Raw genomic sequence first — 26,553 nt, 5'->3', positions numbered from 1 at the left:
AAAAAGCACCTCTGTAAGACCTCTCTAATTACCATTTCCCCACAGAGTTTGCACTTAATTCCTTCAGCATTTAATTCACTTTAATTATTTGTGAGTATTTCTGTCTCCCTCATTATGAGCTCTTTAAGATTCAGGAATATGCTTGTTCACCTTTGGAGCCCAAAGATCTAGCATGCTACCTAACACATAGTAGGTGCTCCAAACCGTTTAGTTCAATAAATATCAGTGGACGAATGAATAGTGTGATTTACAAATAGGTGGCCCCCCCTTTTTTAGAATTACCTAGTTTTACAATAAATTTATACAAGTGTCATTTCTGATTTTTCCCACTAGCATTGAAAATATGGTTTACTTACTTTTTCTTTTTTAAGATAGAATGAATGAGTTCTATTTTTTTAATTAAAATTTTTTTAAAATTCCCATATAGTTAACATAGTATTATATTAATTTTAGGTGTACAATACAGTGATTCAACAATTCCATACATCACCTGGTACTCTTCACAAGTGCACTCCTTAATCCCTATCACATATTTCACCCATCCCCCTATCCATCTCCCCTCTAATAACCATTAGTTTATTTCTATAATTAAGAGTCTGTTTCATGGTTTGTCTCTCTTTTTTTCCCTTTGCTTGTTTTGTTTCTTCAATTCACAGATGAGTGAAATCATACGGTGTTTGCTTTTCTCTGACTGACTTATTCTGCTTAGCATAATACTGTCTAGCCCCATCCACAACATTGCAAATGGCAAGATTTCATTCTTTTTTATGGCTGAATAATAGTCCTTTTTTTTTTTAAGATTTTATTTATTTATTCATGACAAACATAGAAAGAGAGAGGCAGAGACACAGGCAGAGGGAGAAGCAGGCCCCACGTAGGGAGCCTGATGTGGGACTCGATCCCAGGTCCCCAGGATCACACCCCTGGCGGAAGGTGGCGCTAAACCGCTGGGCCACCGGGGCTGCTCTCCATTGTGTATATAAACCACATCTTTATCCATTTATGGACATTTGGGCTGCTTCCATACTTTGGCTATTCTAAATAATGCTGCTATAAACAGGGATGCATGTATCCTTTTGAATTAGTGTTTTTTTTTTATCCTTTGGGTAAATAGCCAGTAGTGCAATTGCTGGATCTTAGGGTGGTTCTATTTTTAATTTTTTGAGGAGCTTCTGTACTGTTTTCCAAGTGTCTGTGCCAGTTTGCATCCCCATCTACAGTGCATGAGGGCTCCTTTTTCTCCACATCCTCACTAACACTTGTTGTTTCTTGTGTTTTTTATTTTAGCCATTCTGACATGGCTAAAATGTGTGCAGTGTGCAGTGATGTGTGCAGTGATGTCTCATTGTAGTTTTGATTTGCATTTCCCTAATAATGAGTGATGTTCAGCATCTTTTCATGCATTTATTTGCTACCTTTTGGTATTTTTAACTTCAATGTGTGCTTTTACATTCTAGAACCCTTTCTTTGGTTATTTAATTGCACTCTCTACATATGTAGAGGCTGGAGTCTTTAGCCTGATAACCATATTGAGTCTTTTACTTTTTTAGCACATCCTATTTCTGTGGTATCATTTAATTTTTTTTCCTACTTTCTGCTGCAGATTTCATCTTTCCTCATTTTGAATGTGAACGTTCACTTTCATTTTTCCATTTGGCCATGTTGGGTGGGGGGGTGGGGGGGCTGGTTCTTCAATTGATTGATAGGCATATTGCCTTTTCATTGTCTTTTTTTTTTTTTTTTGGTAGGATGTCAGTACTCTTCTTGTCCAAGCTTGCCGACTGGTGCCTCTTAATCAGAATCATCTTGTTAGCAAAGTGTCTCAACTTATCCACCATTTACTTAACAGATTACAGGTAATCATTGTATGACTTTAGAATTCATCATGAATTAACCCTTCGAAATACTACATCTGTATTAGATATGATAGGCTAATCTTTTGAGAAACTAAAAAAAAAACAATTCCTTACTAAGAATGATACTAAATAAAATTCTGACCCAAAAAATATGCTGTACAATTCTAGAAGTTTGTCCATTAGAGGTGTCTCTTTCTGTTTGTTTCAGGAAACCAATATCACTGAGGCCCCCAGGTTTTAGGATTTTTTATGGAAGATGTATCTGACCAAGACATATCTAAGAATAATTTGAAACAATCCCCTACTCCTTTCCTTCTGATATTTATTCCCCTTTCCCAAAGGTACCATTTTTGTGGTCTACTTTTGCTTATCATAAAACATAAGAAGTAGCTTGAGAACAAGAGGACACTAGATAAAAGACCCTTGTTATTTATATCAAGATCTGTACTGTAATTCCCCTTTCTCCAAAACCTTTTTAAATAAATCCTAAATAAATCTCATCAGAAATTACAGCTGTTATCTACCATAAGATACCCCATGAGTATGTGAATATAGTTAGCACAAAACTTACAGTTAGCATGATGCAATCTAGAATTCTTTTGGCTGCAAGAAACAGAAAAGCCAATCTAGAATACCTTAAAAAAATTTTTTTTTAATTCTCTCATCTCATAACCCCCAAAAGAGGCACTCTAAGGGGGAACTGAGTAATGAGAAACTTCCTGATATTTTCCATTTGCTATCAGTGTCTGGGTCATCCTCAGCTAGCATCTCTCATAGTCAGGATGGCTGCCTCAGTTCCTGGAATCCCATGTGAAATAAATAACACCCCACAGAAGCAAAAGAACAATTTATTTTGTGTCCCTTTGATTTAAGAACGAGGCACCTTGTCCTCCACACTATCCATCAGAACTCCCCTGATATCTGGCTGGGGAGACCTAGGTCATATGAGAACCCCTCTATACCCGCCTGTTCAGGGGAATGATATTACCATGAGTGGCTTAAACCAGGGGTCAACTTGTCTGCACATTGGAATCACCTGAGGGCTTAAGTTCCCTAGATGATTACAATGTGCAGCTCAACTCTTATATCAGGGTTTCTTAATCTCAGCATCATTAATATTTTGGATCAGATGATTCTTAGTTGTGGGGGGCTTAGTTGTGCATTGTAGGTTTTTAGCAGCATCCCTGACTTCTCAGTAGGCTTCTAATTTTAGAAGCCAGTAGCATGCCTCCAATTGTGACAGTCAAAAATGTCTACAGTCATGGCCAAATGGGCAAAAAAATCTTATTTCCCTCAGAAATAACATCGCCCCTGTTAGAGAATCATTGTCTTAGCTAATTGGAATTTACCGTCAGGTCTCATGTGTGAGAGATGAGCATTCAAATAAAATCAGTACTCTGCCAGCAAGAGAGAGAAGATGTAGGTAAACAATGTCTGCTATGTCTCCTAAATGAGATGAGGCTATTTTCAAGTTTAGAATTTTTCACACTGATATGGTGGCTTCTGAATGTTTATTATTCTCAGGTATATTAGTACTTTGTAATACTGGCAGTTGGAAAAATTCCTGATCACATATACCTACAGCCCTTAACCAACTTTCTAGCTTTTGATGACATTTTATCTCAATTATTCATGAATTGATACTTTGATTAGCTGACATTGCCCCAAAAGGACTATAAATTCCTTGAGGACAAGGATATGCCATCTCTTCCTGCTGTATTTCCCATATCATAGTGAGACATAGTAGCTATTTAGCAGACATAGCATTTACATGTAGAAGACAATTTCATTGGCTTGAGTCTTATATGTATGGATTTATAGCTGCCAGTGTCCGGTTAGCTCAAGGAAAATTTACAAGGACTTTGCTAGATTCTACTTTGAGTGGAAGGAGTAAAGGGGAGGAAATGAGCAAGGCCCTGGGCCAAGGAGAAGGCCTTGTCTTGATCAAACTTTCAAGGCCTTTAGAGTTGATCTTTTTGACCTCAAAAAGATGGACACATGTGCTCTCTTTCATAGCCTGATTTAGATGAGCATACGTGTCTGAAAGAATTAAAATATTTTTTTACAAGTTAGATTATGCATATTTTTTCCTCTCCTGATAGGTGATTGTGGATGAACAGAACCTGGATTTCCTGCTGGCATATGCTATTTCTGCTCTTCAGCAGTGTAGTTCCTGGACACACATGGAAATTCTTCAAGCCCTGGCAGCTCTGGTTTACTGCAATGGCTCAAAATGTCAAAAGGTAGTTTAAACTGTGTTCTTTCTTTCCTTCAAAAGTTAGGAACACAGGCTCTGAACCTGTGCTGAGGTTTCTATCCTATCATTCAAGAAATATGTGACCTTGAGCAACCTTTACTCAACCACTGTGAGCCTCATTTCTTCATCTATACAGTAGTTCCTCTGAGGATGAAGTAAGACAATCCTTGCAAAGTGCTTGGCATTCGGTAAATATTATTACCATTATTATTAAATCGTGTTATTATCATTACCCTTCAGCTATGCGCCTACAACTAAAGAGCTTCAGCAATTACCTGGGCTGGGAGTGGTGATCCCCACTGGTGTTTTGGGGGCACATCTTTGCATGCCCATCTGGAAGATTTACCTGGCAGCTAGTCTTTTGGTACTTAACTGCCCTTTAGTTTAAAAAATGGCATGTCTAAAGAGTAATATTTTTCTAGAAGTTTTCTTTGACCAACATTAGCTATTATTTTGTTTTAGTATCTCCCAGACTTGCTAGGCAAGAGCGGGATTTTGATGAAGTTGAGTGACTTGGCTCAGCCCGACCCTGAAGTTAGGAGAGCTGCAGTGCACTGTATGGCAAACTTATGTCTCAGGTATGTGGATCCAGTCACATCACCCAGCTGTAATAAGGTAGAGCCTCTCATGGATCCTTTATAGGTAGTTCAATCTGTCTGAAGCCAAAGCCAACTTAGAAAAATTACCTACTTTGTGTTTCCTGTGTTCCTTGCTAATAATATCATCATATATTGTTTATTTTTTAATTTTAATATTGCTGATAAAAAAGATAAAGGAAAAACAGACTAGGACTTTATCCCTAAAATAGGGTAAAAGTAGTCCATGTGCAATATGTCAAGGTTTTGTTTTCTTCTATAAATTTTAACCATATTAAGTCTTTTAGAATATAGTTGTATAAAGTTAAGCTTTGGTGAGGCCTCTGTCAAGGTCAGTTTCTTCTAAGAAATTGGAGCTAATCCCAGCCACCAAGTTGTAGATTCATGCCATGAAAAATCTTGTCCTAGGCTCAGGCCGGCCTAGGACAGCCGGCTCAGCTGAGTGACTCTAGCTTGACAGGACCTGTCTGCATTATTTCCCTTTAAGCACTGAAAAAAACTAAAAAAGATTTCTTTCTCTATAATTCTTCCACTATAGACCTGTAACTTTTCCCTTTGGATACATACTGCTCTTCCTCCTTCTTATTTATTCCATCCTTGTTCTGTCCCATAGCCATAGTTAATCACCCAAAGTGAATAGTCTTCCTTAATACAGTTTCATACAAGGGTGTATTCCAGCTCCATTGGTTGGTATTACTGCTGTTTTTAATTCTTACTCTTTGCAAGCCCCATTAAAGGAGACTATGTTTGAGTCACTTTTTCTATGTGTGTTTTAGTGTGCCAGGACAGCCATACTTGGAGGAGCCCTACCCAAATATCTGCTTCCAGGCTTTCTTGACCACTTTACAGTCTCCAAAATCATCTGATATGGATGATATCACGTTTTGCATGGTAGGTGGGGCTACTACTGATCCTTGTGAATGTTACAGAGATGTCTAGAAGCAGCAGTAGAACAGAAGCTGTTACTAAAAAGTATAATTTGGTTGCTGAATTAGTTTTGTCTAGAGATAATAGGCATACATGGAATATTTAAAACTTCCAAAGATGGACATCGTATCTTTCAAAGTTAAGTTATAAGACAGTTTCTGTTTGGCAGCCTTGGTGGCTCAGCGGTTTGGCGCCGCCTTCAGCCCAGGGCATGATCTTGGAGACCCAGGATTGAGTCCCACATCGGGCTCCCTGCATGGAGCCTGCTTTTCCCTCTGCCTGTGTCTCTGGCGCTCTCTCTCTCTCTCTCTCTCTCTCTCTCTATGTCTCTCATGCATAAATAAAATCTTAAAAAAAAAAAAAAAAGTTTATTTTGTTTTGCAGTTCTGGATTCTTAAAAGTATTTTTTTCCTCCTGACTATAAAAGTGATATAATTTTAGACTAGTAACTTTTTTTTTATTTGTTTATTTTTTTAGAGAGAGAGAAAGAGAGAATACAACAGGGCGCAGAGGGCAGAAGGAGAGGGAGTGAGAGAATCCCAAGCAGGCTCCACACACCCAGTGTGTAGCTTGATGTGGGGCTCAATCTCAACCCCGAGATTAGGACCTGAGCTAAAATCAAGAGTCTAATGCTTAACTGACTGAGCACTCAGGCACCTCTAGTAACTATCTATCCTTTTGATGGTAGGGAAAGGAGTAGATTTCAACAGTATCTGCAATAGTATTTCTTTTTAAAAGTTTTGATGCAAATATGACAATGTATTACCATGTTTTAAGTTCAGGGTGACACATAGCAGAAATTACAGATCTTTGACACTGAAAGTTCCTCATAGCTCCATGCTCAGATATAACCACCTGGAACAACAATTTGTTCTGCAAGTCCCCAAATATTTTTTTTCTCTATGTAAATGAGCATATTTTATAATTTTCAGGTGGGGTCATATTAAATATGCTGTTTTACAACTCTCCTTTTTAAAGTTAATATTTCTTGGGCATCTTTTCCATACATGTTGATGTACCTCATGCTTTCTAACTGCTGTCGCTGGGAGACCTTGGGCAAGTTACTGAACTTCTTGAGCCTCCATCCCTTCTCTCTGAAATGGGACAAATGATGCAATTTCCTTGTGGGGTCCTATGAGCAGTATATGAAACACAGCATTTAAAGTGCTTGGCAGATGCTTGCTGATACTGTGGTTGAATTTCCCATGTAGAGAGGAGGGTCAGCTTCTTACACCATCATTGTTGTAACCGATGGAAATGGAATTTCTTCAGTGTTTCTACTATTTCAGAAAAAAGGCTATGGTTCACATCCTCTCCATGGGGGGAGTATTTCTTAAGGATGGTATTTCTCAATGAGAATGCTGAGTCAGAAGGTCAGTCTGGATCAGAATTGCCCTCTAGAAATCTTCTCCCACATACATGCCTTTGCCTTTAAGATCTAATGAGGTTCCTGCATCAGAGAGCTTCCCCGCTTCCCATCTCCACTGCCACTTTCTCATCCCTGTCACCGTCTTCCCACTACACACCTGTTTTTTTTTTTTTCTTGCTCACCATTTGTACATGCTAGCTTAAGAACATGTACGATAAGACCACTCTTCTTTGGTGAAAGCACTCTATATTTCTAGAAAATAATTAGTAGTAGCTCATCAGATCTCTCTCCTCTGGATCTTCATTCTTTTTTCCTCCTTTTGAATGTGTTTTTTTTTTTTTTTTTTTTTTGTCATCTAGAGACTTTCTCCTCTAGCCTCAGTGATGGTAGAAAGTTGATCCCTAGATAACCACATTTCCTTTACCTTTAAACTCATCCTCTTCTTTCCCCTAGTTGTTACAAAATGCATTAAAAGGCATACAGTCTCTTCTAAATGGGGGTAAGATGAAACTGACACAGACTGAGGAACTTGGAGCTCTTCTGGCTGTGCTAAAGGTAAGGCATTGCCCTTTAAACCCAAGTCCTCATTATGGCAAGTGTCTATCCTACTTTATACCCTGGCTGTAAAGACCACTTTATATCATCACTCCAGTATTTTAGGAAAGATCATTCAAATGTTATATTTTAGGAGAGATCATTCAAATGTTCATATACAAGCATACTTAAAATTAAGAACTGAAAAACAGTTTTAACTAAATGTTTCAAAATTCTAAAACTTTACTTATGAATCTTAACTTAGGAAAAGAATAGGTTATGTAGATAATTTAATTTCAGATCGTCTCAAACCTGTTTGTACTTGAAAGAAGAAACCAGGGCTTCCCTTTGGCTCTTGCCCCATGCAGTAGGCAAACCAGTCAAGTTGGCGTCAGTAGGCTGCATGCTTTGGCTTCTGAGCCTGCCGGTCAGTGGGAAGGTCAGATCAGCCTCTTTGGGGACCCACGTTTCAGTTCAGTCAGGAAGCGGCCTCGGGTCAAAGCCATCCATGTATGATAACCTAGCTTGATCGTGACTAAAACTTCAAATCTTTACCTGTCCAATCTCCCAGATAGACAGACAGCTAGGTCTAGACACAGATAAGTGAAATAATGATAGATTGGTTAAAAATTATAGATAGACCACAAAGAATTGGATAAAACAGGTTGGATAAATTTAAAAATTAATAATTAACCCATCCTCTCCATGGGGGGAGTATTTCTTAAGGATGGTATTTCTCAATGAGAATGCTGAGTCATTTTCTTCTTTCCTCATGTTGGGGACATACTCAGTAGTAAACTATAAGTAAATAAACTAAAATCAAACTTCACCTAATCTAGACAGACCAGATCCATCCAGATGAGACTAAACTTTTCTATAAGCCCTGAACCTCCAAAGTATCAATTTTCTATCCATTTTAGTTTCCTAAATATGCTTCTACACATTAATCTGTTCATTGATGTGATGTAGAACATGGTGAATCATTCTATTTTATGATTAGTTTTATGTGTGTGTTTTCTTAATCATCATTATTAGAAGTCTATGTTTCATGGACTCCCGGGACTAAACATAGAGCTGCCCACGGTCTTATACCCCACTCCACTTCCTCAGTATGATGGGCGACCACCTGTCAGACCACAACAATCTGAATCTAGCGCTTCCGGACCAACTGCGGTATGCTTCTGTCTGCTTAGATTTAAATTGTAGATTGTCTTTAATTGCGTGTTATATGTGTTTTCTGTGATTTGTAACACGACTTGTGCCAAAGGCTCCCTTTGAATTTGGCTTCAGTTTAGAGTTTTTAGCATAGTAAATTTAAATTCATCAGACTGCTGAAAATACCAGTTAGAGCGTATTATACTTCTAAGATGCCTAAACAGTGTAGCAGCCATAACAGTGGACATTCACTTTATACCCAAAGCTGCATATCCTTCGTTCCCCAAATGCTTAAGACTATAGGCAAACCAACGTTTTCTCTAAAAGGCTAATTGGTGGGATCCCTGGGTGGCGCAGCGGTTTGGCGCCTGCCTTTGGCCCAGGGCGGGATCCTGGAGACCCGGGATCGAATCCCACGTCGGGCTCCCGGTGCATGGAGCCTGCTTCTCCCTCTGCCTGTGTCTCTGCCTCTCTCTCTCTCTGTGTGACTATCATAAATAAATAAAAATTTATTAAATAAAATAAAATAAAATAAAAGGCTAATTGGTAAATATTGTAGGTCTCTGTTACAAATGCCAAACTGCCCAGCCTGTCCATATAGCTGCCATCTCCCTCATGTTCCCACTGGAGAACCTAGAGCATAGAGAGATAATACTGGCCATGGGATTACATCTAGAAATGTATCAGGTATTACCTATAAAATGCCTGTAATTAGAAATTCTTTCATTCATTGACTTAGGCAACATTAACTGAACATCGCATTAAGGATATAGACTCTGCTTTTTGGAGTTTGGGAAAGAAGAAGTGGATAAATAAACAATGCAGTATTGTGATTTCTTTCATCAGAATATTCACAGGGTACTCTGGGATCACATTCAGGGCACCCAATCCAAATAGAGGCTTAAGAGGGGGCTTTTTAAGTTTGGCAGGCAGACTGAGACTTAAGAATGAATAGACTAAATAAATAAAATCTTAAAAAAAAAAAAAAAAAAAAAGAATGAATAGACTACAAAAAGGAGTCAGGCTTCCTGCATGGAGCCTGTTTCTTCTGTCTCTGCCTCTCTCTCTCTCTCTCTCTCTCTCTCTCTGTGTGTGTGTGTGTGTGTGTGTCTCATGAATAAATAAATAAAATCTTAAAAAAAAATACAAAAAGGAAGGAGAGTATTTTATTTGGAGGGAACAGAAGGTACGTAAGCATAAAGATCAACACAGCCCATTTGTTAACCAGTAGGCTAGAGTGTCAGGTGCGTGCATGGAAGGCTGGGACACGTGGTAGCAGAGGCCATATCATAAGGGTCTTACACAGTACGCTAAGGAGTTTTTATCTTACACATGGTGGAAACAAAGACTCTTGTATAGGGGAGTGAGGTGATCAGATACACATCTTAGAAAAATCACTACAGTAACAAGTAAAAGGGTTTGAGTCTAGAGCCATGTTAATAATCCAGAAGAGAAGGGATGAGGACCTTCCTTACTCAAAGTCAGGGACCTTGAGAATTCAGAGGGTAGCACAAAGATACATGGAAAGGAAATAGGAGAAAGGGAAAAAACCCTGGCTTTTACTTAGTATCTATAAAGCCCCAGTGCCCTAACACATGCATTGTATATGGTGGATAAGCATCTCTCTACTACATCTAGTGTGGCGCTTGCTATGTATCTTATCTGGGAGAACTGAGAAAATTGTCACTCAGGTCGTTTTCTATTCTTTAATTCTCTTGTGGCTGAATGCTTCCACAACTATGCAGGAAAGGTGCCCTTAACCTCATACTTACAGATGAGGAAGGTTAGGCTGAATGGAAGGCTAAGTGATTTGCACAGAGTGACAGGGAGAATATAAACTCGGGCCGCATGCATGGCCCTGGTGCGTGTACTTTATGCCTTGTTTCCTATGGCCCAGTAGGGTGTGTGCATAAGCGCTTTACTACAGGAATTAAGTGCCACTTTTTTCTCTTCTCCTCTTTTCTTCTTTCCTCATATTGGGGACATACTCAGTAATTATCAAGTGGGAAAGGTACCAGTAGCTGTCATATATATTTTTTCATTTGCTCCTAAAATCAGAATAAAAAGAAAAAATCAAAAGTAAAATCGAAGAAAATCCAGCAAGGAGAAGAGGAAGAGGAAGAATCCAGCGGTGAAAGAGAAGTAGCCCGTGTTCCTAGCTCGGGCAGAGAGCACGTGCATGAAGGGAAGGCTCCCTGTTCCTCCCCCCTCGGAGGCCAGAGTTTGCCGGTGGAGGGAAGCGCTGCAGGAAAAGACCGAGTCTCCCCGCCGTTCCGTTCTGCCAGTTGGAAAAGGGTCAGCAGTAGTGAGTCTGACTATTCTGATGCTGAAGGAGGCATGCAGAGTAAAATGAGGTAGTAGTATTTGGTTATGTTGTTATGCTTTATAATCTGTGTTGCTTCTAAGTTTATAACTTTGTTTAAAAACCTGGCCGGGGGATCCCTGGGTGGCGTAGCGGTTTGGCACCTGCCTTTGGCCCAGGGCGCGATCCTGGAGACCCGGGATCGAATCCCATGTCGGGCTCCCGGTGCATGGAGCCTGCTTCTCCCTCTGCCTATGTCTCTGCCTATCTCTCTCTCGCTGTGTGTGACTATCATAAATAAAAATTAAAAAAAAAAAAAAAAAAAAAACCTGACTGGTAGGGATTCCTGGATGGCTCAGTGGTTTGGTGCCTGCCTTTGGCCCAGGGCACGATCCTGGAGTCCCGGGATCGAGTCCCTCGTTGGGCTTCCGGCATGGAGCCTGCTTCTCCCTCTGCCTGTGTCTCTGCCTCTCTCTCTCTCTCTCTCTCTCTCTGTCTATCATGAATAAATAAATAATAAATCTTTAAAAAAACAAAAAATAAAAACCTGATCGGTATGTGGGATTTAACTTGAAGATTCGTTTATATGGGGCTTTGCCTTACTCTGCGTTTTGCTGTGTATCCTTCACTGCTTTGTGCATGTGGTTCCTCTGCCTGGAATTTCCTTTCACTCTGTGTGCCTTCTTGCCATGTTAACTACTACTCCTCTTCAGTGTGAGCTCAGCAGTCACATCCTCTGAGAAGTCTTTTTGGACAGTCTCCCGTGTTCCTAGCCCTCCCGTGTTCCTCCCTACCCCCCTGCCCAATTCCGGCTTATTTTTTTGACCCTTTGACTTATCCCTGCCTTAGTGTTAATCACAGTGTGCTGCAGTTATCTCTTTAACTGTCTTGTTTCTCCCACTCATGAGCTTATCAGGGGCAGGGGTGGCTTTATGTCTGCTGGCCTCAGCCCAATGCCTGGCACATCCTTAAGTACTCCAGGCATGTTTGCTGGATGACTAGATGCTCTGCAGTGTTTTATATCTAGCAGTAGTTTCCTGATGTCAAACTGTTGCCCTTTTTCTATTCTTGACTTTATTAACTTGTTATATAAACTGTTTTAACATGTTTTGATTAGGTATTTTGAAAAAATCATTTTTTTATTACCATTGCTGGCATCTATACCTTAGGGTTTATTCAGAATGTTGAGTTTTCAATGTATCATTTGAGTTGGCTGGAATAAATAGCCTTTCATGTCTATATTTTTTAAACTTAATATTAAAAGACTTTTTTCTTCCTTCTCTTGGGCAGGTCTTACCAAGCCAAAGTTCGCCAGGGAGCATTAGCTTGTTTTCTTTCTACTATAAAATCAATAGAAAAAAAAGTTCTCTATGGCTACTGGTCAGCCTTTGTACCTGATACACCTGAGCTTGGCAGCCCTCAGTCCGTGTCCTTGATGACTCTTACATTAAAAGATCCTTCTCCGAAGGTAAGAGCATTTAAATTCTCAGTATGATACTAGGAAGAAGAACTTTACACATCTTTTTTATTTTCTCTGCCTTACCTGGTCTCATCTGAATATAGCTGTCTTTAATACCAACCCAAGTCCTGTGTGGAGAATCAGTGGACAGGGAGGAGGATGGGAAGTGGGCCCATGTGAATAACAGGTTGAGAAAGATCATAGTGAGATGGCCTCCTGCCCAGGGCTTGCTTAAAGCCTTAGCACACTGAGTTAGAACTTCAGTGTCCAAAAAAAAGAAAAAGAAAAAAAGAAAAGAACTTCAGTGTCCCTTTTGAGCTACACTGAAGCAGCTGTGTGCATCCTTCCCTTTGATGAAAATGTTGATTGCCATGGTATTTGTACTAGGAAAGAATAAAAAGCAACTTAAGTATTTAGTGGAATATCTTGGTCTGTAGTGGTTATGAAGGATATGGAAAGCTTAGAAAAATGTTTATGATGGGAAACATAAGAAAACTTTTAGATGACCCTTCAAATGCTCTTAAAGGGTGAAGAAAAAATAAATGGGCTTCAGTTGTACACAAAAAAATTTGCAAATACCCAATATCCTGAGTAGTTAAAAGCAGCAGAAATTTTTCCGATTGACTGAATCAATAGCAAATGAGGACCTGGGAGGAAAAAGGGAAATGAATCGGTGGCAAATAAGTCAGTAATGAAGCCATTCTAGTAATTGAAAGGAAAACTACCATAAAAGTTAAAAGTACATATATTTGAAGAGCCTTCAGCTGAGGGGAGCTGCTGGCAGTAGCCGAGGAGATGGTGCTGTGGAGCAAGTAGCAGGCCAACTAAACCACCAGCTAAGGGTGCAGCTCCCCAGCTAAGGGGATGTGAGACATGTGAATATGGGGTATGAGTACAGAGAGTTTATGGAGTCAGATCTCATGAAAGTGGATTAAAATCAGTTTCATGATGTTTATATATCTTTATTTATTTATTTTTTTAATTTTTATTTATGATAGTCACAGAGAGAGAGAGAGGCAGAGACACAGGCAGAGGGAGAAGCAGGCTCCATGCACCGGGAGCCTGATGTGGGATTCGATCCCGGGTCTTCAGGATCACGCCCTGGGCCAAAGGCAGGCGCCAAACCGCTGCGCCACCCAGGGATCCCTGTTTATATATCTTTATAGTTCTAAATGTTTACATTTGACTTAGAGTGTCATTAGAAATTTTACATACTGCAAAATACTCCTTGATTTGAGTATCTTTCAGATATGTTCTTGCTTTTTAGCTTTGGTGAATGCAAGGAATGTGGTAAGAAGAAAAGTTATAGAACTATAAAACTTCCTCCTAAAGATGTCCTAGATCCAGTACAAAAGCCACATGAAGGCCCTAGAGAAATGGAAAAGAGTCATCATCCTTAAAAAGTATTAAAGAAGGTTAAAGTAATGATTAGAGTTTGTGGGTTGGTTCAGTGTAATGGCAAGTGAAATGATTGTAATCAGCAACTTTGTAGCAGATTTTAGGTTACAAAGGTGTAAATAAGTGTGACAGTCATGGTCCACAGTGAGGCTTAGCTTCTGCATATTTCTGTAGACTGTCCATGTGCACCAAGACATATACTAGAAGAAAGTATATACTAGAGAGGCTTTTTACAAAGACTCCTAGAAAGCTATGTGCAAAAATAAAAAGATGTAAATGGAATGGAGCAGCATTCTGCATTGATCAGAGCTAGATTAAAAGGTACAGCCTTGTGTAAAGGCTGAATGGTCATCTGCTCAAAGGCTCATTGTAAGTGTAGAGTTGGGTGCCTGAAGTTTCTCTTAGCCAAGATGAAATGTGACAAAACAATAGCACATCTTGTTGAAGTGCAGTAATGATACGACCAAGGGTAGATTCACTTGAAAGCACAGTTTTCACTGGTAACACCGAGAAACTTTCCAGAGAGAAATGGACAGAAGAAGAGGGGACTGGACTCTTCCATTCAAAACACTGACAATAGATTATTTTCAGGAAGTTGCAGTATGAGATGCTACAGTGATTAATTGCAAAGGAGAAAACTTACGTATTTCTTTTAGGCTTTGGCAGCAGGGCAGTACTTGGGAAATGGTCACATTTTTATATGTTGGAAATGTGTTTCAGAAAGCACATCCTGTATGCCAGACAGCACGGAGCAAATTATCAGTAAAAATGCCATGATTAATTTATAGATTTCTTCTATGTAAATCCCTGAGGTGTTACAAAAAAGATTATGTATATCAAGATTTGATCTAAGGAACAAACTGTGGGACATACTTTCCTCTTGGTACCTTGAGAATTACCCTGATTTTCAAATACCATGATGATTATTTTTCTTTCTTTTTTTTTTTTTTTTTAAAGATTTTATTTATTTATTCATGATAGTCACAGAGAGAGAGAGAGAGAGACAGAGAGAGAAGCAGAGCGAGAAGCAGGCTCCATGCACCGGGAGTCCGATGTGGGATTCGATCCCAGGTCTCCAGGATCGCGCCCTGGGCCAAAGGCAGGCGCCAAACCGCTGCGCCACCCAGGGATCCCGATGATTATTTTTCTTTTGGAGAGCTATGAAATGTGGAAACAAAATCTAGAGTAATAGCATAACTATGAAAGGGAATAAAGCAAGTTTTTAAATATCATGAACTAGTAGGTAATCAGGTTTTCTCTCATAAGGCCAACCAAGAACAGATGACCTTGGCTTGGATATCTCCAGATCTAGAGACACTGATGTAGTGTTCAAATGCCTCCACCCTAAAGGCAACCAACTTTGGGAATACACTCCAATAAAATTAACCTTGAATATGGGTGCAGAATAAGCAATCCTGGGATGAAACCAAACAAGGGAATAGCCAGGTGTATCAAAACCTCACTGCTATCCACTCCCAGAAAGATTGAGACCAAACATAAAAAAAGGAAAACATAAGGATTGACTGAGCTACCTTAGCAAATATTTCTGCCTTACACATTAGTAGCAAAAAGAGGGAAAGTGCTTTCCTGTTTCATTACCTTTGAACAAGACTGCCTGTCCAAAGAAGTGAAACTACCCACTGGTGAAACAGAGCACACTGACATTTATCACATTGAAAAGACCTCAACCATCATTGTTAATATTCTGACAATAAAAACTTAACAAAATGAACTCTCTGGAGAGCTGCACCTCTTATGGTTTGTTTGCACATCAGTAGTTTCTGCTGAAAGTGCTGATCAGAACTGATAAATAGTATATTAAATATTGATATAAGACCCAGTGAAGCAGAACTTGATTCAGTGTCATAAATAGCATTTTTTTTTAGCAAGAAAGATATATTAAACAAGGTTTAAAGGAAATTAGAACTAAGAGAAGTAGAATTTGATATAAGATCACATTTTTTTACATAGATTTCATACCTCAGTGATATATTTCAGTGACATTACTTTTGTTTTCATTTTTGAGCATTAATTCATCTCTCTCCACAACTTGGTTTTTAATTGTAATTGATTTGTGAGCTGTTTGGGGAATCATGGTTTTTATTTTTATTTTTTTTTATTTTTATTTTTTTTTTTTTTTATTTTTTTTGGAATCATGGTTTTTAATTGCCATCTAAAGAAATGGAAGTTTAGCATAACATCTATCTTTTTCAGTTCAGATCAGCCATCCAATCAGGTGTTGGGAAACTATGTTTTTGTAAGACCCATGAGCTAAGAATAGTTTTATGCTTTTAAATGGTTTTTAGGGACGCCTGGGTGGCTTAGTGGTTGAGTGTCTGCCTTCAGCTCAGATCGTGATTCTGGGGTCCTGGGATCAAGTCCCGCATCATAAAAATTATATGAAATTCAGATTTCATTGTCCATAGTAAAACTTTATTAGAACATAGTCCGATTTATTCTTCATTTAATGTCTCTGCTACTATGGCTGGGTGGTTGCAACAGAGACTTTTAGGCTTACAAGGTCTAAAATGTCTAAAATATAAAGTATGTGCTGCTGGTCCTTTGCAGAAAATGTTTGCCAGCCCTGATCTAAGTAATTTTTGAGTCAGCTGACTTGTGACTTGTGCATGAGTTCTTTCTCGCTGTCTCTCTCTGTCTCACACACACACACACACACACACACACACACAGAGGCACACAATTTCTTAATACATTGTCAACTTCCTAACTTCAGCAATGATGCTTAATTCTGGAGACTCATATTGCTATACTATAAATTTATTCTCAAAGCAGTCAATTTTCAGTTTTTTGTTTGTAAGTCCACTCTACAAAAGGCATGCAAAAGTGACTTATTCCTTGTTACTTGGAGGTGATATAGTTGATGTTTTTCTGGAAAACCTTTTTACACCAAAGTTAGATATGCTTCATGACGAGCACATACTTAGATTCGAATTATAATGTTGATTCTTCATTTTAAAAATATCTGACAGTGTTTAATTGGCATTTTGGGGGTACAGTATTACATTATTAGCCCTGCATTTATCACCTACGTTACATTTTGGTTAAATTGGCTTTCTTTTTATTTCATTTTTTTCTTTCATGCTTTTTAAGACCACAGAATCATCGAGTACAAATTGAAAGTCATCTTTTAACATTATAAACACAGTCTTAACTCCAGTGAGCCTTTTCCTGACAAGCACAGCAGACCATTGACAAAGGGGCACATACTTTCCTCTCTATCCCTCAGGTTATAGTTAATGATTTTCCTTTATTTGCTTATCAAAGACTCTCACTGCAGGCAGCGTTTGTTTTGATTCCTATGAATGTTTCTGAAAAGTTGGATCACTAATGATGCCCACTAAGATGAATGTACATAAAGTTCCTGATACTCTCTTTAATTAACTTTTTTAATTGTAAAAAATGGATGCATCAGGAAAGCAGAGAAAGCAGCGTGTTTAATGTAAAACAGACTCCATACTCATGTATTTTTTTTTCTACCCCATGAGTATTTCACTGTCTCTTTTCACTTGGCCTTATGCTTGAATGAAGTAGCCTCTAATCTTTAAGTTATTCGTACATTCATGATTTCAGGTTTTCATACTGTGGTGTAGCTTAGACTTATTCCTTACCATAAGAAAACCTAACAGCAATGTAATGGAAGTGCAAGTGGCCTAGTTCATGGCTACTGTTAGGACCTGCTAGATAACCCTACTGCCTCTGTTTTCCTACATGATTGGAAATACTTTGAAAATTAAAAACAAAAATAGGAAGAAGGGGATTTGACTCGTGATCAGTAACTGATTGGGATCATCCTGAAATTTCAGACACGTGCATGTGCTCTGCAAGTTTTATCTGCTATCTTGGAAGGCTCAAAGCAATTTCTTTCTGTTGCTGAAGATACCAGTGATCACAGAAGGGCTTTCACGCCCTTCTCCGTAATGATTGCATCCAGCATTAGAGAATTGCACAGATGTCTTTTGTTAGCTCTGGTGGCCGAATCATCCTCACAGACCCTTACTCAAATAATTAAGGTAAGCGTGCCAAGTTACCCATAGGTTCTGGAGGGTTTTCTCTGCTCAGTTTTGCATAATGTTTTATACTTTCCAAAAGTAATTTGACTTAAGAATGTAACTAAGTAGTAATTTTACTTAAAAGATATCCTATTTGGAAGTCTAACTGGTGATTTTATTTAAAGCTACCCTATTTATTTAAAGCTATCCTGTTGTGCCTACTTATTTGATCTTACCCATAATTTCTATATGTCCAAATAAATGATTTACTAAAATACTCCTATTTTTAGTATTAAGTTGTACCAATGAGAACATAAGTACTATTCCCCTAAAAAAAAGGACAAAAAAGAGAAAAACTGATTTTCAAATGAATATGAAGACTTTGCTTTTTAAATTAAATGCTATAAAGTTTTGTGTCTCTGCTCTGGCTTAATCAGACCTATTGATAGGCTATTCTTTATTTTGCAGTGCCTTGCAAATTTAGTGTCAAATTCACCTTATAACCGTCTGAAACTCAGCCTGTTGACCAAAGTCTGGAACCAGATAAAGCCTTATATCCGCCACAAAGGTTGGTGGTAGTTTAAAATCAATTGCTTTTTTATATCCATCAAATGTAGATTGTTAGTTTAAAAAATATTTAAGGCATTTTTATAGCTCTAAGATATCTCTACTTGTTCTCATGTTTTGGGGAAATCAGCTATTGCTAGAAACCCACTTTTGACCACTGAGCCCCAGTGGACACCACTGGAAGGAAAAGAGAGAATTAACTGTAAGGATTACTAGTTCTTTACTACTTCGGTACAGTGACTTTAGAATTAGGGGTGAGGCAAGTGTGGGGTGTGGGAGCAGGCTCTGATATATAATGCACAGTTCATGTCCTTCAGGCAAAAGTAAGGATGGATAGGGGTGACCAGTTGGTTAAGCATCCAACTCTTGATTTTGACTCAGGTCAGGATCTCAGGGTCACTATGCTGGGGCGGGGGGGGGGGGGGGCGGCTGGGGGAGTGCAGTCTGCACTCAGTGGGGAGTCTTCTTGGAATTCTCTCTCCCTCTGCCTCTCCCCCCACTTGTGCGTATGTGCTCTCTCTCTAAAATAAATATTTAGAAAAAAAAGGATGGATAGTCACATAGACATCATCTTTTTAGAAAAAAAAAAAACTGGAATATAAAACCTAACTTCTTTAACATTGTCTCCTCTGAATTTCAGATAAAATTCTAGAACCTCAAATCCCCACTGACACAGAATCTTATTTCTTATTATTTCCTGGCTTACTCCCACACATAATATATATATGCTATAATACTTGCATGGAGAACATTTGTTTTTCTTTTGGTTGCAAGCTTTAGGATCAGACCATATTCCAGTAAGTTAAGTTTTTCGGTGAGAATTCTGGTACTTGAAGGAGGTGGTAATGTTTCTGTGACATCATGGAAGAGCTAGTGGACCTGGAGTCAGGCTGAGGGTCTGCAGCCCATATCTGTTTTGCCATCTCATAATTGCAGCTATCAGAACCCTTGTTTCCTCCTAAGAGGAAGAAGTAGACCCACCTCATATAAGATATTTATAAGGCTTAAATGAGTTAATGATGTGTAAACTAAGTCCAATTCACTTGTTTCCCCAATGTGTAAAAGGGGACCCAGAAAGGTAAGTCTTGCCTTGGGGTCTCTTATCATGTCAGTGGCAGAAGTAAGATGGAAACAATCCACGTCTTTGGGCTTAGTCCCTTGCTCTTTCACTGCACCAGCTTTTCTCTATCTGTAAACTGAGAGCAGTAGGTCATGTCTCAAAAGTCCTTTCCAGCTTTGTGTAGTGGCAGTATCATAGCCAATGAGGTTTATCCGAGGCGCAATTATTGCTAATCAAAAGTCCCTTCCAAGTATCTGGCTTGATCTTCCAATATTTTTATTTTTAAAATAGTCAAACCCCCAGAAATCTGAAAGAATAGTATAGTGAACATCAGCCTACATCTACCTAGATTTCACAGTTAACATTTGTTATGTTGGCTTTGCCTCCATCCACATATATGCATCTGTGTATGTGTATGCATATACGTGTATAAATATCTATATTTTTGAACCATTTGAAAGTCAGTTACAGACACGATATTTCATCCTAAATATCTCAGCATGAACCTTTTTTTTTTAAGAATAAAGACAATCTCCAAAAAAACACACCACTATTCTCGCACCTAAGAAAATTACATTGGTTCCATGCACCTAAGAAAATTATACTGGTTCCATAATACTGTCTGGTATCTACTCCACGTTCAGATTTCCCCATGTCTCAAAAAGTCTTTTCCTCGACTTTTTTCTTTCTTTTTTTTTTAAAGATTTTATTTATTCATGAGAGACACAGAGAGAGGCAGAAACATAGGCAGAGGGAGAAGCACACTCCCTATAGGGAGCCTGTTGTGGGACTCGATCCCAGAACCCCAGAACCCCAGGATCATGACCTGAGCCAAAGGCAGATACTCAATTACTAAGCCACCCAGGTGCCCCGTTTCCTCATTTTTTGTAAGCACTTGAGTTCATTCTGGGTGTATGCATTACATATCATTATCATGTCACTCTAGTCTCTTCTAACCTAGAACAGTCTCGTCACCCCTTTCTTTCTTTCGCCACGTTGATTTACGGATGAGTCCCAGACAGTTGTCTTCCAGCACGTTTCACATGCTCAGTTTCTTTACAGTGTTGTTGAACTTCTGTTTGTGTCCCATGTATTTCTCTAAGCTGGAAGTTAGGGCTAGGGATTTAATTAGATATAGGTTAACCAAGGATGTCCTAGTTCTCCATTGCCTGCGGTGGTAATTACAATCTCTATGATAGCTGTTTCCACAGTGATAGTGATTCCCACTAACTTTGACAGATGTGAATGTTCGAGTGTCAAGCTTCACTCTTTTGGGAGCCATAGTCTCCACTCACGCACCTTTACCTGAAGTCCAGCTGCTTTTACAGCAACCCTGTTCTTCCGGACTCAACAATAGCAATTCAGCGACTCCCCACCTCAGCACTCCTGACTGGTGGAAGAAGGCCCCCTCAGGACCCTTTCTGGAAGAAGCATCAGTTAGCTCCCCAAAGGGGACTTCAGAGCCCTGCTGGCTCATCCGACTCTGCATTTCCACTGTTGTATTGCCCAAGGAGGATTCCTGTTCAGGTAGCGATGCTGGCTGTGCGGCAGGAAGCACCTATGAACCATCCCCTATGCGGCTGGAGGCCTTACAGGTAGGAGGTTTCAGCTCCTCATTTCTGAAATGGAAGAAATAATTCTGCCTTCAAAGGATGCTGGATTGTGAGAAGTGAGTCCATGAAAATAATGTAAAATGGAGCCACAGGGCAGAGGTGTTAGGGGAAGTTGTATTTTAGGTGTGAGTGCTCTATTATTTTGTTTTGGGTGGAGGTTGGGAGAAGACTTGGTTGTAAATATCAGATGCATTCCTTTTTGTTGTAAGCCATTTTAATCACCTCTGTTTTTATGTGACAGGTGGGTATGCTAGATGATACAGTAATTTTTTTTTTAAGATTTTATTTATTTATTCATGAGACAGAGAGAGAGATTGGCAGAGACATAGGCAGAGGGAGAAGCGGTCTCCATGCAGGGAGCTCGATGTAGAACTTGTTCTCAGTACTCCGGGCTCACGCCCCAAGCCAAAGGCAGATGCTCAACTGCTGAGCCACCCAGGCGTCCCATGTTGATACAGTAATTCTGAAAGAAATTGTACAGTTCATCTTTGATTTCTGCAGCTTTAAGTAAATCTGTAACTCTCCATAATTTCTCTTTCATCTTTTGTCTGCTTAGAGACTACAAAATAAATGCTCCTTCAAAGGAAGAGAACAATCTTAGGTTAATGTACTCGCTTCTTCTGTACTCAGCTGTGATCTAAGACACGGGTTTGGTTCTGCACTCTCCTGCTAATTGTTGGATTGATATTAAACATGCCCTTTAGCCTTTAACTTTTGCAGCCTTAGCTCCTTCAATTGAAGTATTCAGTTAGCCCTTGCCTCAGAATTGTTCCCAGCTTCATTAATATCGACAATCTTAATGAAACACATTTCATAAATTATAAAGCATCATGGAATTATATGATATAGTGAATTGATTTTAGTTGTAAAGATTCTGGTGGTTCATTTCATTTAACATTAGATCACTGCCCCTGGTTAAGTGTGAGTGATTTCTGAAACCTTAAAGCACTTTTCTGGATATTGTGGCCCCACATTGCATTCAGGTCTTGGCGTGTATTCTCTTTGCAGGTGTTAGCTCATCTGGCTAGGGGCTACTTTTCAATGGCTCAAGTGTACTTAATGGAGCTTGGAGAGGTGATTTGCAAGTGCATGGGGGAAGCAGATCCATCCATTCAGCTTCATGGAGCAAAGGTAACTTTTGTGAAAAGTCTCCTTTTTTCTTCTCTTCCTTTATGTTGTTCCCTCTGCTACATGTCTCTGTATTCTGAGGTTTTTATAGAGGTTTCAGGTAGGGAAAGTCATACATTCCTTTATTTTCAGCTCTAATATAAACCCAAAGAATTCATTTGACAATATACTAACAATATATATCTGGTGATTTTTTTCCTGAAAGAAAGCCTCTGACATAGGAATTGCTAAGATAAGAAAGAAAATTCAGTTGGAAATTAATTTCCCCTTGATTTGAGGTCATCTCCAAACAAGTGAGGTTTCCTACCTCCATGCTTCTAATACTGGGCTTTGATAATCTATTTCCTTTACCTCGGCAGCTTCTGGAAGAACTGGGTACAGGCTTAATACAACAGTATAAACCAGACTCTTCCATAGCATCTGATCAGAGAGTGCCAGTCAGCTTGGTAAGTACATGTCAGTTCACAGTTTTCTCCTTTCTTAGTACTTCAGTCAGATTTGAGGCTTAGTGATAAAGTGAAGGAAACAGTATAGTTTCTTCCACTGTCAAAAACTAGTTTATAATCTGTGATGACATGATACTAGCATAAATAGGATTTATTTGGGCTTCGGTTTATTTGCATTTCAGTGTGTGGTCAGATTATGTGTAATAGAGAGCCAGCAATTGAAACATCAATATTTCTTCTGCATAAAACCTCATTTGGTTGTTCATCCTGCCCAAGAGGCAGACTGAAATAATGGGAAGAGCCAAGGATTTGGAATCAGAAGGCATGAGATCAAATGTAGGGAGCACCATTAATGGATGTATGAGCATAGTTTCCTCATAAAGAGGAATAATAATCTTTAACTCCTGGGGCTGTTGGAAGATTGAAATGTAAAGATGCTGGCACATAGTAGGTGCTTGATAGATTTCCATTCCCTTAACTCCCTCACCACTGCACCCCCCTAGTTCCTATTAAAGTCCTGTGATCTGAGGTTGTTTCTGCTGCCCCCACACTGGCAGGCCTTTAGAAGAGGAATATGTGGACCTCTTAAAAGTGATGGCTTTTCCTCCTGTCCTCCTCGTCCTGCCTGTTCTCTTCCCTTTGCAATTTCCATCATCCTTGCAAGGAATTAGGGATACCTAGCCCTAGTCCTTTCATGAGACTGCCATAAAACTGAAATGTCACCATTCACAGGAGGTGAGTTGAACTTTGCTCAGACAGACCTGAGTTTGCATCCAGATGTCCCCCTCCTGCTCGTCAAGTGACTTTAGGCGAGACTCATCTGTTCACACTTGGGTATCGTTTCATCCATTAAAAAAAGATACAGAGACCCCAGGTTGAGCGTCTGCCTTTGGCTCAGGGTGTGATCCTGGGGTCTGGCATCAAGTGCCACGTCAGGCTCCCTGCATGGAGCCTGCTTCTCCCTCTGCCTGTGTCTCTGCCTCTCTGTCTCTCTCATGATAGAATAAATGAAATCTTAAAAAAAAAAAAAAGAAAAGATACACTTTCTATATTACTTGTCAATTGCTGAGTAGTAGATTATACAAAACATTTAGCAGCTTAAAACAATATATATCCTCTTACATGGTTTCTGTGACACAGGAATTGGGAGTAGCTTAACTCAGGTCTCTCTGAGGTTGCCGTCAGGATCCCAGGAGGGGCTGCAGTTACCTGAACTTGACAGAGGTTCGAGGATCTTCACCATGGCTCACTTATTTATACCTAGCAAATTAGTGCTGCCTTTTGGTGGTGGGCCTCACTTCCTCCTCCCCATGAGGACCTCTCCAGAGGACTGCATGAGTGTCTTCTTGATACAGTGGCTGGCTTTCCCTGCCAGAGAAACAAGAGAATCAAGAGCAAGACAGAAGCTACAGTGTTTTTATGACCGTGCTTTGGATATTTCATTGTCATTTCCATAGCACCCTACTGGATACACAGGTCAGCCCTAGCCACTGTGCAGGCAAAGGGCCACCTCCTTAACATAGGAGGTGAGAATCACTGTGAGCCATCATACCTGTCCAAAGTCTTCTGGTTTGGGGTGAGAAAGGCCCAAATTGGATTTTTAGGAGCTGGGATTTAGGGGAGAACAGAACTGTGCTGTGGGATACATGGTAAAACTCAGGACTAAATCCATGGGGCAGAAAGTAGAGATACCAAACCACAGATAGGTTTGCAAATGCACGTGAATCCCCAGGTTTTTAGAACGCATGGGAAAGAAAGTGTTCTAGGTATCTTTGGAGGCCTCTTGAGAGCCTTAGAGTGGAGCTCATTCCTCAAAGTGCTCACAACAGAGCCCCCTGTTCAGTTAAAGAGTTGCCATTATGCATCAGGCCCCAGGTGAGGAACTTCACACACAGCATTACATTTTACTCTCACCTAGACTCTGCCAAGTAGACAGCTTCACCCTGTTCTACTGAAGAGGAACTGACAATGAGACAGGTTCAGTGACTTGTCCAAGGTTGCAGAGATGGGATGTAGCCACTGAAGGATCCAGCCCCAGCTCTGCCTCTGGATCCTGCGTTCTTTGGGCTCTGGTACCAGCCTCTGGGCTCTGTGGGACCCTGATGCCATCCCTTCACACCTCAGTTTCCTTGTGTGAAAGTAGAGATAATGACTCTACTTCATTTAATTGTGCTGAGGACTGCGGTGGATAGATGTGTGTGAGACACTGAGGGCAGCGCCTGGCATATGAGATGCTCTCTGGAAAACTTGAGGGGCCATGGCTGCTGCTGTTACCGCCATCCTTTACCCCCTTTGTCATGATTGTCTTCTCTGGCCGCCTGACAGTAGCAGACCATTTTCTGGTCATTAAAGTAGAAGGAGGCAGTCATTGTTTTCTGAAGTTCCTTCCATTGCTGTAGAAGAAGGACTAGCAGAAGCACTTAAAAGAAGCCACTACTTTATAGAAGGATATTTCATTACTACAGCCCCCTGTGGCAGTCTGCATTGAGTTGGTTCCATTGTTGGTTCATGGTGGCGGTTTTAACTGTGGCCCTGTTCCAGGTGGTGATGTTCTGGACTATGATGCTGAACGGCCCTCTGCCTAGAGCCCTGCAGAATTCCGAGCACCCAACTCTGCAAGCGAGCGCCTGTGACGCTCTGTCTTCTATCCTGCCCGAGGCCTTCAGCAGCCTGCCGGTAAACTGAGGAGTGCTTGCTCAGCCCTGAGTGCCCACCCTCCCCCCACCCTGCCCCAGCATCAGAGCTTCTGTTTGATTCAGATTCTTTTTCATTATGAGTCAGTATTGAACAGGCTCTCTGAGAAAGGGGGGCTCAGTCTACTTGAGTCTGGGGTGAGGGCAGTGGTACAACTTAAAGTCTTAATGTCCTGGGAAGAGCCTTTCCTCCCTGTGCTTAGAGGGTGGGTGGTAGAAGGCAGGCGAGAGGCTTGGAAGTCAGAGACATTTCAGAAAAGCTTTCAAAGCCAAAAGTTAAGACCTGGATATAAATCTGTACTCTTATTCTCTGCCTCTCTGATGATCTTAACTTCTGTAAAACTGAGTTTTATCATCTGTAAAGTGGGCACAATGTGAGGAATGACATGAAGTGTGTGACCATACTTGGCTGGTGCCCACTGTACAGGGTATGCAGGCTGCTCCCCTTCTTTAGTCCCTGGTGGCATTTGTGTCTGTTCTAGCTTATGAAGGAGGAGAATGCACTGACCGTTCACATAGTGGTAAAGGTTACTGGTCACAGATGCTGTGTGTGCCCAGCACCAAGCAGGCATTCACCTCATGCCTGGGTCCAAAATGAATCTCTGTACTCTGCCAAGGTCATTTCAAGATCTCAGTTGTGTTCAGCTCCTGAATACAAACTCAGACACAGACGTGTCACATTCACCTGTTGAGGACAGTGGCTCATAGTTCTTCTGGTTTCACTTTTCCTTTGCCAATCTTTCTCACTGCAGAGTGACAGGCAGATTCTGTGCATCACCATGCTGCTTGGGCTGAACGACAGCAAGAACCGATTAGTGAAAGCTGCGACCTCGCGGGCCCTTGGAGTCTACGTGCTTTTCCCTTGCCTCAGACAGGTCAGAGGGAGCCTGTACCACCCTCTGTGCCTCTCATGGGCCAGAGTCATACTGGTTTGGGTGGATAGAGAGCTCTTGAGTGAGACAGTAAACTATGTTACATTGCTTTTGATCTGGTTTCTTTAATCGCTACTAAAACATGGTAGTGCCTGTAGTTCATTTATTTCCAATTACTTAGCACATTACCCCAGACTAAGAGAGAAGGGAAAAAGAGAAATGGGACATTACCTTGTGATAGTAATAATTTAGAAAGCCGATAAAGTTTTTACTAAGAAAGAAAGAAATTTCTCTTTCACTCTGTGACATTT

The 26,553-nt window shown here is 40.2% G+C and overlaps 1 protein-coding gene, 1 long non-coding RNA gene and 1 other non-coding gene across 3 annotated transcripts in view; 2 read left to right on the top strand and 1 right to left on the bottom strand.

Annotated features, from left to right (window-relative positions):
• The window catches only part of HEATR6 (HEAT repeat containing 6), a 42,065-nt gene that overhangs the window by 2,303 nt on the left and 13,209 nt on the right, over positions 1-26,553 (top strand). The window contains exons 2-16 of the mRNA XM_049114207.1: positions 1,747-1,856; positions 3,959-4,099; positions 4,576-4,691; positions 5,486-5,600; positions 7,459-7,560; positions 8,575-8,712; positions 10,753-11,048; positions 12,287-12,464; positions 17,678-17,884; positions 18,332-18,431; positions 20,730-21,085; positions 22,112-22,234; positions 22,591-22,677; positions 25,219-25,353; positions 26,123-26,245. Coding sequence (XP_048970164.1) covers positions 1,747-1,856; positions 3,959-4,099; positions 4,576-4,691; positions 5,486-5,600; positions 7,459-7,560; positions 8,575-8,712; positions 10,753-11,048; positions 12,287-12,464; positions 17,678-17,884; positions 18,332-18,431; positions 20,730-21,085; positions 22,112-22,234; positions 22,591-22,677; positions 25,219-25,353; positions 26,123-26,245 — 2,327 coding nt within the window. The remainder of the gene's footprint in view (positions 1-1,746; positions 1,857-3,958; positions 4,100-4,575; positions 4,692-5,485; positions 5,601-7,458; positions 7,561-8,574; positions 8,713-10,752; positions 11,049-12,286; positions 12,465-17,677; positions 17,885-18,331; positions 18,432-20,729; positions 21,086-22,111; positions 22,235-22,590; positions 22,678-25,218; positions 25,354-26,122; positions 26,246-26,553) is intronic.
• LOC112655714 (U4 spliceosomal RNA) lies at positions 19,663-19,807 on the top strand. Its single transcript, XR_003133846.2, has one exon. It is a non-coding gene; the product is annotated as a U4 spliceosomal RNA (small nuclear RNA).
• On the bottom strand, positions 21,080-25,224 carry LOC112655024 (uncharacterized). Its single transcript, XR_003133517.3, has 3 exons — positions 24,592-25,224; positions 23,800-24,045; positions 21,080-21,566 (listed from the first exon to the last, which is right to left on the bottom strand). It is a non-coding gene; the product is annotated as an uncharacterized LOC112655024 (long non-coding RNA).

This window comes from Canis lupus, chromosome 9, assembly GCF_003254725.2.
Source record: "Canis lupus dingo isolate Sandy chromosome 9, ASM325472v2, whole genome shotgun sequence".
In the NCBI taxonomy this organism is placed as follows: domain Eukaryota; kingdom Metazoa; phylum Chordata; class Mammalia; order Carnivora; family Canidae; genus Canis; species Canis lupus.
Note: the sequence above shows the minus strand (reverse complement) of the source record. Positions and strands in the feature narration are given on the sequence as shown.